We start from the raw sequence: 14,605 nt of genomic DNA, 5'->3' as shown, positions 1-14,605 counted from the left end.
TGCACTCACAAGAGTGCAACTTTCCACGTAACATATAAGAACTTTACCTTACATGTATATCAAAAGCCCATGGAGTGTAAGAGCGAAAAACCTGTCTGGCAGAACAATCAATCTTTCTGGACAGGAAAATTCTCTTACGGTCCCGCTGCCCCGGCGACCGCACTATGGCACTCCCAGAGGGTCACAATAATGTCAAAAATTAACTGCACACAAACGGTACACAATGAGAATAATAGCTGTTGTCTACTCTGGAAACTTTGAGTATGGGAACATCCATAAAAGAACAGAAACTGTCCACCTCCAGGCTGGTCATCCCATCGTACCTGTGAAGTGGACCTGCCCCTAATAACTAATCATTATTTCCCTGATAGACGAAAACAAAGTAAAACATGGATGTGAATATGGGAACATATCTATTATCACCAAACAGTATCTTTTCCTTCAATTTTTGTTTAGTTCTATGAAATCCATACAGACAAATTGAAAATGGTAGGTTGCTTTAGGAAATGTACCTTGTCTTGGAGTAGTTTTGATAACCATAGATTGTAAATGTTTTATTTATCACAGATACCATCCAAGGATTTTGCCTCCTGTGTGTTTCCGTCTGGCCTCTTCGTGGTCCATGATGCCAGCTGAAGTGGTCAGCACAATGTATCCAAACTGTCTTGAGGGCAGCAGGTTGTTCTGCCACTTCTCCAAATCCTTGAGCTGGAGATCAAAACGTGGACTGATCACACCACACTTGTTCAGCCTGCCTGTGAGATTGACGACAATTTTCCCGGCTCTGTGGTCGTCAATGATCTCAAACTCACCAATGTAACCGTGCTTCATCATGACAGTGAGGAAGCGCACAATAACCTTGGAGCAGGGCCTGATGAGGACCTGGCGTTTCCCACGCTTCTCAGCATTGTTGATGCTTTTCAGAGCATCTGCGAGAACGTTCATGCGCACCATGATGCCGGTTCTGCAATATGGCGGAAAGAGATGGGTACGTCATTTTTCATCCAGATGCAGACTGATAATTGAATACAGAAACCATAAGAAAAAAAAAACAACTTTTTAGAAAATAAATGAATTGATAATGGAAAACAAAAAGTTTATTTTTGGAAAGTAACAATGATTTCTGGTGAAGTGCGTGGTGGTGATCGTAGTGGTTTTTCTCTAGCACCACTGATTTGACCAAATACAATATAATATAATTAATTTCCATTAATTTCAGCTGTACTTTGTGTTTAGTGAAAATTATCAAACATTATTGTGTTAACACACCAAACTCAGTCACACAGATCTGCGAGCATGGCTGCAGACCCTTCTTTTTAACTGTGGTGGAGTATTTATTTTTGAGGGTGTTTTATACCATTAGTAGGGATTACAATAGACAGATGACAGGAAACAAGGGAAGAGAGAACAACAAAGGTTGTTCATTGCTGAGTCCTTAAACCATAAGGTCAACAGGTTTTTGATTCAGAAGCTTTGCATTGTATGTCTCATATAATAATTTTCCATTACTGAAAGCACAAAAAACAAATCAACAAAAGCAAAATCCATCAACATGCCAAGAGCGAATAAACAATGATAATCCAGAAAACTAATGATCAAAACTGAAATCACAACAGAAAAAAAACAACCTGAGACATGAACAGCTGCAGCCCAAAATGAAGCCGACAAACTCCTGATCTGCTTGTGATCGTGATCACAATCGTGACGTTTGGTACCAACAGGATGTAGCGAGACTAATTCATCATCAATGACAAATGGAAACACATTCACTCAGGATAAACTGGTTAAACGGGATCTCTTAAACAAGTGCGTGTCCTTACTGCTGCTGTTTAGACTCTAGATATCACTCAGGATGTGTTAATAAAGACTTTGGAGACCTTCACCCCCTGATCATAACCCTGATCAGATACTAGTTCCTCTGATAAACACTTCTCTATCACAGCCAAACTAATTTTAAGTATTTATTTTATGTAAGACAGAGTAGAGGCTGGGGTCACTGATGCTTCACTGCCCTTGAATTTTTTCTCTTTATTTAAATGTCATGCATGTCTAGAAGCTGCAGATTGATCTAGTAACTCATTCACAGATTTAGATCACAAAGCCAAAACCAACATATCCAGTCTGTTAGACCTTGGGAGGAGCTACATATCTGTATTTTTAGCACCTCATATAAAGGTTCACCACCTTTTTCCTGGTGCTCAGTGTCATCATTCAGCCGGTTCAGGCACTCTGGTTTGCTTTGCCAGACCACACCATCAGTTGTTTTATGTTCACAACCATGATCAGAAAGTAAAGACTCACTTTATTTGAATGGTCCACAAAAGTTTAGTGTGACTCAAGCAACAGAAGTGCAGTATATCAGGAGTAAGGTGTGTTGAAATTAGTTTTTAAATGACATCTGAAATTTCATTGAGAAGTCGCCACTCCCATTTTTCCACGTCATGCATCGGCCCACAGTGTGAGCCGATAATATAAACTCTCCAAGCAGAGGGTGTTTTAGTCAGACAGGGATCTTGCATATTGCAAAACTTCTGCATAATCATCAAAATATGGGAAATACTAGACAGCACATGGTCAGCTGTTGGATGGCAAAGGAGTGAAAAACTATATCATAAACAAAAACACGGATTCTACTACATGTTTGCCTATGAGACGCAGATTCTGCAGCGACTGGCTGTCCTGGGTAACTCTGACTTTGCACTTCATGAGATGCTGGAATTTGTCATATCATACTTCTTAATTTAGAGAAATCCTGTACAATGTAACTGCACTAACTTAGTAAGTAAATCTCTTTGTGGCTGTTTTGTGCATTTATGTGGTTGTCTTGCGTCTCTTTGTAGTTGTTTTCCTACTCTGTGGTGGTGTTTGGTTGAAAAGCTGATGAACTTCAGTGTTTAGTTCACTCTAGAGATGACTGATCAGGATTCTAGGCTAGTTCAGTAATCCATCCATGGGTGCACAGCCAGGGAATCAGGCCAGAAACGCAGCTGGACTATGGTGCACTGAAGCTGTTAATCACTCATCTATTTTCCTCTCTGTTCATATCCCCTGTCCCAGTGGTGTGCCATGACTTAGCAGTGGGCCAGATCATCAACCACTACATCCTGGACCAGCGACCGATGTCCTGGTTCAAAGCCCGGGAGCTATGTCAGAGACACTATGTTGACCTCGCTGTCCTGAGCACAGAGGAGCAATACTTCACTCTCCTCAATGCCACTGCTGCAAGCAAAGCCAGCTTTTGGCTTGGCCTGCAGCGCCAGAGCGTCCGCAGTGGCTGGAAGTGGGTGGATGGAGAAGAGCTGAGGTATGAACACTGGTACAGGTGGAACTATGAGGGCCGCTGTGCAAGTATGGAGACAATGTTGAAGAAAGGCAAGAAGCTGCTGGCTCGCCACTGTGAGGAGTCGCACATGGTTGTCTGTCAGGGTGAGTAATGCCTCTTGGCTGTACAATTTAGATGTGATAACCTCTCTTTGACAATAATATAATAATGACAATAAAATACTACTGATTACAATACTAATACTACAACTAATAATAATAATGACACTGGCTCATTATCACACTGTCATAAATCATAACCGTCATTAATGTTATTAGAAACACCAACGCTTCTTCCTGCTATGAAAAAGGTCTGTTGTTAGCTGTTTGTGGCCACAGCTGCTTTTAAACTTTGTTTCATTTTCTCTTTTGGATGATACCCATGATGCAACATGACAATAACAAAAACTCAGTGAACAAGTTACCTCTTAGTTTATTAGACTTCAGATTTCTATTTCTTGCTTTGTTTTTAATAAGCTAGCGTGAACACAAATCAGACGAAGTGTTATTGTTATTAACCATTATTTTTTTGTCCGCTTTCCCATCAATTTGTATTTCCTCGTGGGGTAACACAACAAGAGCTTCCCCAAGTGAAATGGACTGCAGGTGTAGGATGACCTTAAGCTTTTATCTGACTCGTATATCTCCACTCTCGCTCACAGGTCCAGTTCCTCCGCAGTCAGTAACGGTCGACTCAGTGGGCTCTGATCATGTGACTCTCAGCTGGAACGTCTCTGCATTTATGCAGATGACGCCACACGGTTACAACGTGACGAAATGCATCAAAACTTGCGATACGCTCGTCTACCATTACACCAATGGCTCTGCCTTCATGAACATCAACATCTCCAATTTAACTGCAGCCACAGAGTACTTCATAGAGATTTCTGCCTTTGTTGTTCGGCCTGACAGTGTTACTGGTAGAAAAATCCTTCAGAGTAACCCTTCAGTTTTACAAGTCAAAACAGGTGAGAAGGACTTAAATGTAATTAATGTGCAGTGAATTTTGTGTGGAAGTCAGTCTCGCTTCAAGTTTCTTGCATTGGATGTACAATATTTTTGTCTTTTCTCTTCCTTAGGGGCCTCTGGTGGGCAGCACAAAGTCATTATTCTCATTTTGAAGTTGCTCAAGCTTGTGTCTCTGGTTCCTCCATTGTGGATCCTTTATAGTATCCTGAAAAAATGCAAGTCTCCTTTCTAATAATAATATAGTAAAATACTCCTCATGACGTACATGTATGTCAAATATCTATCTTTGACGTGTTGTTCGTGTTTCTTTTTGTTTTTCTTCTATAGATGATTTCGAGGAGTCAGATCTGGATGCCTCACAAGAGGAGCTTTCAACTGTTAGCCTGATCCTTGAGAAAACCGGATGAATCAGTTAAAAAGGGAGGAAAAAATCTAGACAGAGAATTTTTAATCCTTCAGTAACCTTGTTCTTGACAGCAATACTTATTCACAGATGTAAACAAAAAAATATAGTAAACAAGGTGAATATATAACAAATGAAAAGAGATGAGTAGTCTAAACTCATCAAAATGAAAAATGCAGAATTGATGTTTAAGAGTTAGGGGAGGTAAATAATGAAAACAGATCTAAAAATCATCAATGTTACTCTGAAGATTATCGCTCCATTCTCCTCCATTTGTGCACAAACAATCACAGTATTTCCACTCTCATGGTATAATAAGCTTCAACCGTGCTGATGTGTCCTGAGTTGACCAAAGCATGATGGTGGGTTTCATTAACTAAACTTCGTCAAACCAGTGGGCAGACGACAGGAAGATTTGCTGTGTTCATCTTCCAGTAGTTTTGCAACTATGTCTGTTGCAAGTTGCTGTTGTTTGGATTTTGTCTTACTTTTAATGTCCCAGTTCCTGTATTCATGAAAAAGATTGGAGCCTTGTTTTGAGAAATCCTTACGGCTGCACCTATTAGAACTAACTTGTTGCTCAGTGGCTCTGCTGAAAGTGAAATAAATCAAAATTTGGATATTTTTTAGGGACTTTTTGGTTGAAATCTTTAAATTTTGTTAGCCTGTTAGCCACAAGCATAGTAAAAACCGCAGGCTGTAATAGGAAGAAAACAAATTTCCAAACAACAGCAATGTCATTCATCACTCATTATAGTCTAAGCTAATGTGCTAGCATGGAGCAAAGAAGTGAATTATCTTCAACGGACATCTGGATGATTGTTGTGTCATCATAAAAGGTTTACTTAAAGCTGGGAAAGTGCAATTTGTGTTATGAGGCTTTCTTCCTCTCAAAATTATGTTGTACTGTGGGTTCAACAAAGCTAAATAGAAACATGTTCTCTGAAAGCTTTTATCTTTATTGTTGTTAAGTGGCAAAGTTTGCACCAGTATTTCTGCAGCATCATGTTTCTGGTACTGAGACAGAATGAGTTGTGCATGCAGAAGGAATACCAAAGTATTAGCTACAATTTGTTTGTCTTGATATGGAAAACCTCACATAGGGATTATCCAGTTAGTTCGTCAAAATTTTTTTTATGAATTTATATGTGAAAAAAAACTTAGGTTCAAGTCAAGGCTTAAAGGGCCACATAAAAGTGAATTTAAAAAGTCTGTAATCTGATAGTATTACTGATATAACTGCATGGTATTTGAATTGTTTTTATTTTGTTTATGTATTTGTTTGTTTGTTTTTAGTATTTTACAGTATTTAAAGTTTGGGCCTATAATTGCACACTGAACAACAAGTTGAATTTGACATTGTTTCTTTCAAAATATATTTGCTCCAGCAAATTAGTAGTATATAAACTCAGTTTTTAGGAGATGTGTTGATAATTCATAAGTAAGGAGTCAAATGTAGTCAGGACACTAGTGATATTACACTTCAGCAAAAAGCAACACAAAAAAATGCATTTCAAAGCAGGAAAGTGAGATTTAGAGTATTCTGATTCTGACTGAGTCTAAAATTCACAGTGATGATTTAGGTAATAATCAGTTTTACACCATTTGTGACCACAAATCTTGTCATTCTCATTTCTAAGCTCTGCAGTGTATTCAGGATATTATATAACATTCTGATTTGGGTGTTGAATGCTATTTTTTTCCTACAGTTTAAATGTATACTATAAGCAACTTGTTGCTTTTTTGTCGGCTACTTGTTTAACTTAGAGTCATGTGAATTAATAAAAACTTTTATATTTGATATGACAACAATTTTTTGCTCATTCAAGGAAAATTAATGCAAAAGATCCACAGTTTGGGAAGTAACGCTTCTTCGCTTCTTGGCGGAGTTTGTTGAGAAGATTGTTGCCACTGTCACGTTTGTATGATGAATGTGAAGCTACAGACAGCAGCCAGTTAGCTTAGCATAAAGACTGGAAACGGAGGGAAACAGCTAGCCTGGCTTTGTCCAAACACCAAAAAAACCTGCCTACTAGCACCACAAATGCTAACTAATTACCACATTATAGTTTCACAGGGTGTTATGACTTTACTGAGTTAAATAAACATGATATCATATGTTAATTAGTGAGCTACGTAGGTGGGTTTTGTTAATTTTGGACAGAGCCAGGCTAGCTGTCTCTATTCTTTGTGTTAAGATAAGCTAACCAGTCGTGGTGTTATTAATGTTCTCATCTCACTCTTGACAAGAAAGCGAATAAGCATTCTTCCAAGATGTGAAGCTACTGCTTTAAGACAACATCATATACAGCATCCAATTCTTCCAACAATTAATCCGTCCTCTGAGTTATTTTTCTCACTGCACGATCATTCACTTCCACCAGCCCAGTGTTACATCAGCAAACATGTTTCACCTCCTGAATTATGACGTGGCATTAATAACACAAGTGCCTCCAGTTTGAACCCACCAACCACACTGACATCTCCACACCCTGATGATGTGAACTGCTTCTCATAAAAAAACCCACAACCACACACAGCCTGTGAATAAAATGGTTATGATGACTGGTAAATGGCAAAAGCTGTTGCCTGCATCCATTTTTCTGACTCATGCATTTCCACGGTCAGACCACATCCTTTGAATGTAACATATAAAGACAAGTGTGTGCATCGAGGGGGGTTTCAGTGCATCCATCATCACAACACAGAGACATCAGAGGAAATGATGTTCTGCCAGAGGGATTTCATTATTTGCCTCTGTTGTGTGGTCATCCTTAATGCACAATCAAGTGAGTGATATGTTCTACATTTTGCAGTCATTTATTTTGTGGTGTTGCTCATTCACGTAGACATAATGCTACTTTCAATATCACAGTGCAGCTGGAACAGTGATATTTTTTATTTGGTTGTCTAATTATTGACTGATGTGTCTGCTTTTTTAGCTAAATTAATTGGCTGTGTTCTGTTTTAGGTCATGGCGCTGAGATTATTGGTGGGAAAGAAGTGAAGCCCCACTCGATGCCTTTCATGGCTCTGCTGGAGGGCAATAAAGGGATGTGTGGAGGGATACTGATCAGTCCATCATGGGTCCTGACTGCTGCCCACTGTGCTGAGTAAGAACAAGATACACACATTCCTAAAAGTGTCAATTCTCTGAACCTTGTAACATTTGTATCTGCACCCTGGGCAAACTTCTATGTTTCATTTGCACATCAGAATTTAATGAGAAATGCAGCTCATGATCTAGATGATCATATTTCAGTGAAGTTCAGCTTTGCACATTTAGTTGCTGGTTTCCACCCAACTATTCATAGGACAACAGAAAAAAAGAACCACTGGTGTGCTGTGTGTGACTTTCCAAGCCCGTCCATGTCCACAGCTTTGTATGTTGTGGAAAAAATGCTGCACATGTTTCTCTGTGTCTCGATAAGAGCCATATCCTGACCTTATTATATATAGATCATATGATATGTGATAACGCACATGTAATCAGGCAACTGTGATAAAGCCATAGTTTTATGATAAGTTTATGCACTCCAAGTATATTTAACCTTAATGTGTGACTCTTGCAGAATTAAGACGGTGTTGCTGGGGGTGCACTCCATCAAAGAAAAGGAAAAGGACTCCAGGCAGGTCCTAAAGGTTAAGAGCCACTTTCCTCATCCCTGCTATGATGAAGCAGACAAGGTCAATGACCTCATGTTGCTCAAGGTAAGGTAACATTACAATAACGAGCAGTGAATTACCGCCCAGAGATACAGCAAAAAATGGCTCAAGCTCAAATGGAGAAACTGAGAAAAATAAGCAGAACCTTTTGTTTCAACTCAATATTTGCTTTTTATGTTTGCTTGGGCAGGAGAGAAAGACGTCATGCAAACTGCAAACCAAATTTGATCCACATCAAAAAATTGCCAATCTGCTTAACTACTATTGTTAGCTGCTTATCTGTGTTGTAAGGCATTCAATGGACTATGTCCCTGTTGTGTATGTTCTTTAGTTTTTTTTACTTGTTCTTACACTGGTTTTTAAGTTTGCCTTGACAGTTGTCCAACTATGCACATTATTTCACTTATTACTACAGACCTGCAGGCTATCAGTATCAATAAATAGATCCTGTTCTTTTTTTTTATTTTTTATTCCAGCTTAACAAACGAGTGAAGGAAACCAAAACAGTGAAATCCCTCCAGCTGGGTAACACCGCCAAAGAACCAACAGCCGGCACAAAGTGTCTGGTGGCTGGATGGGGGACAACAAACAACAAAGTCAAGAAAATGTCGAATGTACTGATGTCAGTCAACGTGACTGTGATCGACAGAGTGAAGTGCAACTCTCCTGAATATTACAACTTCACCCCTGTTATCACCAGAAACATGGTATGTGCTGGTTCAGACGGTAAAAACATGGCCGACACCTGTCAGGTAAGTACGCTTTGTGCAGGAAGTAAACAGGCTGTCATCACCAAACTGTATTACCTTCATTACTGATGTGCCTAGAATGACATGTTATGTATTCATTGTCTCTCCAGGGGGACTCCGGAGGGCCACTGTTGTGCAATGGAGCGCTAGTGGGAGTCACTGCTTTTGGAATAAAGTGTGGTCTGATAAAAAAGCCCGGAGTTTACTCTTTCCTCTCAGCAAATCAACTCATCTGGATCAAAAAGATAATGAAGAAGTCTGAAATAGAATGACTCCCCCCCCCTTGTTCCTGTTAATCATTCGGTATTCTCCACCAAGTTAACCACCTTAACCACATCTATCATTGTGCTTCTTTTGTGCTGCCTTCACTTTATCCTCATACGATATACTGTACATGAAAGGAATTTGGATTGTAGATCACTGGTTTAACTCTTGTAAAAACACAGCATTACCATAGCCAAAGAGCTTAAAATACATAAATAAATAAAAAGAAAACTAGCATCAACATGAGTTTTTTGCTTTTATTTTCCTGCTCAGCACAAATATGTGAATGTATTTACAAATTAAATCAGAATTACTATTTTCTCAATATAACTAAAACACTTACCTTTCCATTTCTCCTCCTGGTAAGTGATACAAGGTTGTACGGCTTAAGCCGTCTCTCACTAACAGAATGAATTTTTTACGGCTTAAGTCGTACAACAAAGAGCTATGTCTTTTAAGATAAAAGCAAAACACCAAAGGGACATTTTTCAACCCATCAACCAGACAGACTCACTACTACCTGCAACACAGCTTAAAGTGACATCGAGGCTTCAGAGTTTTAACTCTGGGGCACACCTCGGTATTTTCTCAGTATTGGTCATATTACTGCAGGAAAACCCCAAAACAATGACAAGTTTTGCCGTCTTAAGTGCATAAATATTGTTTTCTTTGTCTTACTGTGTCTCTCACCATGAAGTCTCTTCACAGTAGCCCCTCACAGGTTTGTGTTTCAGTTCTCTTATTTCAGATCGATGTCTCTGCGCGCAAAACATTTTGCTGTTTATCTGAGAACATGAAGATGTAAACCACAAAGAAAAAAAAAGATCTTCATTATTCACTTACTCAAAGCAGACCACAAAAGACAAAGACATTCTCACGGTGTGTCTTAAGACCCCATACAGGAAACATGCTAAAATGTCACAATGTTGCACAAGCGCCTTTATTCAAATGGTGAAGGAGATATCAACAGTGTGCACACATCAAGCTTGTCCACTTCCAGTAAAAGGAAATGTTTGCCGTTGTCATCAAAGTTGACACAGCTATCGGAAGGATTATTCATCAGTACCTTTGTCTCGCTTATCTGAAATACTTTCATTCCTGTGAGCTGAAGGAGCCCTTTTGTCTCTCTGCACTATTTGCTCCACACTTTAAATTCTTGTGGGTTAAGTCAGTTTAGCTTTGTTAGCATCGACTGTATACACACAGTCTTTATGACCTGGGACTCACTGTTATGCGGCACTGACTCTCTGTTTTTATACTCCATCACCAGATGGCGCTCCCTGCTGCACTTAGTCATGCTGTAATTTACAGAGAGGAGATGATGGTGGGCAAGATAATTTCACTCTGCTAAAAGTAAAAAACTAATTGTGTTAATGAGAGATGGATAAATAGAAAAATGCTGTTTTTAGTGATTGTTTATTTTGATCCACATTGGTTACTGAAGGTACAACATCGTAGAGTGACTTCTATTTTTTTCTTTTTTGATGTTTTTTGATGAAATTTTGATGTCTACAGAAGTTACCAAGTATTTCACAAGAAAAAAGCAAAGATGTAAGAAGTTATTTTGTGTAGCAGAGAAATGTTTTTTATGCTTTCTGTTCGTTCTGTTTCCGTTTCTCTCTGTTTGTGTAGGTGGGAGAGGACAGCGGTGCTTTGAGCTAGCATGCTAACATATGCTAAATAGCACTAAGCACATTTTGCAGCTGAGGATGATGGGAATGTCATTTACGTGGTTACAAACCAGCACTGGACAAATGTTGGTCTAATGATGCTGCCATCCAATAGCTGTTGAGATATTTCATTTAAATCACCAATGAGAACCTCATGGTGGTGCTGACGGAAAAGTCAAGGGATCGTTAAATTCAGTGTGATTCATCCTCTGGGAACCATGAATGTCTGCAGAAAATTACACAGTATTTCATCCATTAGTTGCTGAGACAGTAGGTGAGATGGGCCAACTGAGATTTTCATCCAGAGTTACAGCACTAGCATGGCTAAAAATCTGTATCATAATAATCTGTAACAACCTGTATCATTTTCTGAGATAGTGGTCTGCATAGGAAGATAAAATCAGAGGAAAATAAAAGCTTGGCATCAAACCTGCTCTCTTGTTAAGGTGAAGTAAAAAAAAAAAAAAAATGCTACCACACCCAGGAAATTCCAGCATGTCCTTTATTTAAGCTTTAAATGAATTATCACTGACCAGCCTTCTGCCCTTGTGTTTACTCTGTTTCCATGGTCACCCACAAAAGCTCACGGGCCCACCTCAGTGCCACCGAAACTATCCAAGCTCACCACACCCTTATTAACTTATTTTGTCAAATGGATGAATGCTGAAGTGTTTATAAATGTTTTCGGCATGTTTAAATAGCCATTTCTGCCATGGAGATTACTGTCTCACACAGACACTCACACACACCCCCCACACACACATAAACACACAGAGTAAATGTTTACCTGGGCTTGCATCACCTGTGTGTGTTGGATGAACTGCCCACCTCGCCTCACCTTTTCCCTCACTCACGGGTGACGCAAAGCCACACACACACAATCACGCAGTGAAATCTTGTTTTATAGAGGTGACTGGAAACTGTTTAATGCCACTAGGCGAGTCAGAGTCGTCTTTATAATCTAATTTGATTGTTAAGTTATAAACACATTAAGTTATAATCTCAACCTTTGTTTGGATAAAGAGGAAGGGCACAGATTTTTAAAGGAATAGTTTGACATATTTTTGGAAATGCATACAGAGGACTGACACCACTCTTAGGTTTGTCCATTAAACATAAGGCTGCCGAATTGATCTGAGACTGATTTGACTACCTGTGTGTGTAAATGATGAAAATGACCCTGAACATTATTGCTTTTGTGTTTTCTTACAAAGTCAAATGCAAAATTTGTGTTGAAATCTCTTTGAAGTTAAATGTCATCAAAGCTGTCTTTAAGGGATCAGGTGTCGGCATTATAGCCAACTAAAACAACTCTTTGTGGTAAAACATTTCTGTAAAACATTTCCGAGAATCCTAGAGACGAAGTCAGACCTCTTAGAATATAGTCTGTATTGCGAGTTCACAGACTTAAACAATTAGTTTAACTTACAACACTAATATCAACATGTGAAGTCAAAACTCTGACTTTATTTTCAGACATCTGGCTTAAAGTTATTCTGCTGCTCCTCAGGTGTCTCTCTTGTACATTTGACAGTTTTCTTAACCTCTTACTGGAAATCTGACGTCCTGGTGGTGAATCACTTAAACTCATATAGTGAAGCCAACATTCATGCAAAGATTTGTATTTTACTTTGATTCTGGTGAAAATCCAAATTTTTACCATGTCATGTGTTTATGATATCATTGACAGAGTCAAATTACCCATCTCTTTAAATTTCGTTGTTCCCATTTACCATTAAAACTCCCTGACCTACCAAGTCATTTAGATTCAAGCTCTGCTCAAATCCAATTTAATTTGAAATACTAATGGGGATCCAGTGTTTCCCAGATATGTCAGGCCAAGTTTGCACAAGAAATATCTAAAATAATTTCATTTTCTGCAATAATGCAGCCATAAAAAGTGTGACCATCAAACAGCTCAAATGAAGAGTTGAAACAAGCCCATAGAGAATACATAAGATCCTGTCAGACTTTATAGCAACACTATTATGTAACCTTTGATGAGCAGCAGTAATAGCAGCCTCTGCTGCCACAAATGGTAATTACAGGACGCTGTAATTCACATTTAATTGACACATTCGAAGGAGGCCACACGATTCCAGCAAGAGCAAAAAATATTCCAAGGGGAGCAGACGTTGACACAAGACCAGGCCAGAGAGCGAGGAAAACCCAAAACATCTGCACCCACCAAAGTTAGGCCCATTGTTGGTGGTGTGTGGCGTAGTGATGCAGAGAGCACTTCTAGAGGACATCATACGGATTGACCAAAGTTGCACCAAAGTGCAAAAACAGGCGCCATTCTCCCAATGACAAGTCAGTGTACCACGAAAATGATTTTGAAGCTGTTATTTTCAGGTTTAAGGAGAAGTGTGTTGCTTCAAAGCCACTTATGGAGAAATAGAAATGGAAACAGAACTTCAACATGCTATCAAACACATTATATAATCTACTCACTGCCTTTTCCAAAAGCTTTATGCATATGAATCTGTCATTGTGATATATGCATCACTGCTGCCTTCATAAACATTGTATCTAAACCATGAACTGTAGTTTAGTGACACCCGCCGGCTTTCTTTGGGGTTGATTAATTCTGCTAATTACTCCGATTCAGTTCCAGGAATAAAGTCAAGTGAGACTGACTTCATACCTTCAAATGGCAGTGCCATTAAAAGTACAGCCAGATCTTTGTTTGGCCATAACACTCTTCTTTTAAGATCAACATCAGGCTTAAAATCTTATCATCCTTTTCTAGTTATGGCCCTAAAGTTTGTTACGCTACCTAACCCCCGTCTCCCTTTGCTAATGTGAAACTGTGCTGCACTCTTAGTGCTCAGTCTATTGTAGGCTCCTTTGTCCTGAACCATGTAATTACATTCAAGTCTTTGTCGGTTGTATTTGTGTTTGCAGATAACTTGTAGTTACCTGGACATTCCCAAAATAGCTCATACCAGACACACCCCGCCTCTTTTCCCAGTCTGCCTGTACAACAGTGCATCGTCTATCTGTTCTCAAAGCTTTGGACGTCATTCCAGTGCGTATATATCAGGCCGACTCATCCGGGAACTTTGGCTTGAAACACTTGTTGGAAAACAAACAACTTTCACCACAGACTTAAGTGTAAAACAAGAGTACAACACAAAACCAATTGAAAACCATAAAAATTAAACAAGTTTATAAACGACCTAAAGACATTATGCCAGGTAAATATGCATGTACTCCACCTGTCATAGGATGTGCAAGATACATGGAAAAGATTAATTTGATCCATTTGCTCTTTAATCATGTCCGAATGAAATATTTTACTTTTCAGTCCTTCTCTGCAATAGTGCTCTGACATGTGACCCATTATAGCCTATGATTTCATTTTAACTTACATTACTACACGACTTTGTTGAATATTTGATTATGATCAGTCAATTATGGCATTGAACTGTCTGTTATTTCTGTATAGCAGACTGTTTAACAGACCGTTCATAGCAACAGTGGAAGCAATACATGCTGAGGTCCAGCCAGTAACTGTTAGAGTAACTGTTAGTAACCTACAGAGCCCCCATTATAACCTA

At 39.0% G+C, this 14,605-nt stretch overlaps 2 protein-coding genes across 2 annotated transcripts; one reads left to right on the top strand and one right to left on the bottom strand.

The window, feature by feature from the left end:
- Positions 1-559: 559 nt before the first annotated feature.
- On the bottom strand, positions 560-978 carry LOC139203990 (small ribosomal subunit protein uS8-like). The gene has a single exon (XM_070833921.1). The coding sequence runs from the start codon at positions 952-954 to the stop codon at positions 562-564; it is 393 nt and encodes a 130-aa protein (XP_070690022.1). The 5' UTR covers positions 955-978; the 3' UTR covers positions 560-561.
- Positions 979-7,397: 6,419 nt separating this feature from the next.
- Positions 7,398-9,562, top strand: LOC139204118 (granzyme A-like). Its single transcript, XM_070834086.1, has 5 exons — positions 7,398-7,482; positions 7,665-7,806; positions 8,266-8,404; positions 8,836-9,111; positions 9,219-9,562. The coding sequence occupies exons 1-5, from the start codon at positions 7,416-7,418 to the stop codon at positions 9,378-9,380; spliced, it is 786 nt and encodes a 261-aa protein (XP_070690187.1). The 5' UTR covers positions 7,398-7,415; the 3' UTR covers positions 9,381-9,562.
- The last annotated feature ends 5,043 nt before the right edge of the window (positions 9,563-14,605 follow it).

Source organism: Pempheris klunzingeri, chromosome 7 (genome assembly GCF_042242105.1).
Source record: "Pempheris klunzingeri isolate RE-2024b chromosome 7, fPemKlu1.hap1, whole genome shotgun sequence".
Taxonomy (NCBI): Eukaryota; Metazoa; Chordata; class Actinopteri; order Acropomatiformes; family Pempheridae; genus Pempheris; species Pempheris klunzingeri.
The sequence above is the reverse complement of the archived record's forward strand: the minus strand, read 5'-3'. Positions and strand labels throughout refer to the sequence as shown.

Excerpts from the sequence above, each read along its gene's own strand:
- LOC139203990 (XM_070833921.1), bottom strand. The coding sequence starts at position 954 with ATGGTGCGCATGAACGTTCTCGCAGATGCTCTGAAAAGCATCAACAAT.
- LOC139204118 (XM_070834086.1), top strand. The coding sequence starts at position 7,416 with ATGATGTTCTGCCAGAGGGATTTCATTATTTGCCTCTGTTGTGTGGTC. Across the intron at positions 8,405-8,835 it reads ATGACCTCATGTTGCTCAAG|CTTAACAAACGAGTGAAGGA; the intron begins GTAAGGTAACAT and ends TTTTTATTCCAG. Across the intron at positions 9,112-9,218 it reads ACATGGCCGACACCTGTCAG|GGGGACTCCGGAGGGCCACT; the intron begins GTAAGTACGCTT and ends TTGTCTCTCCAG.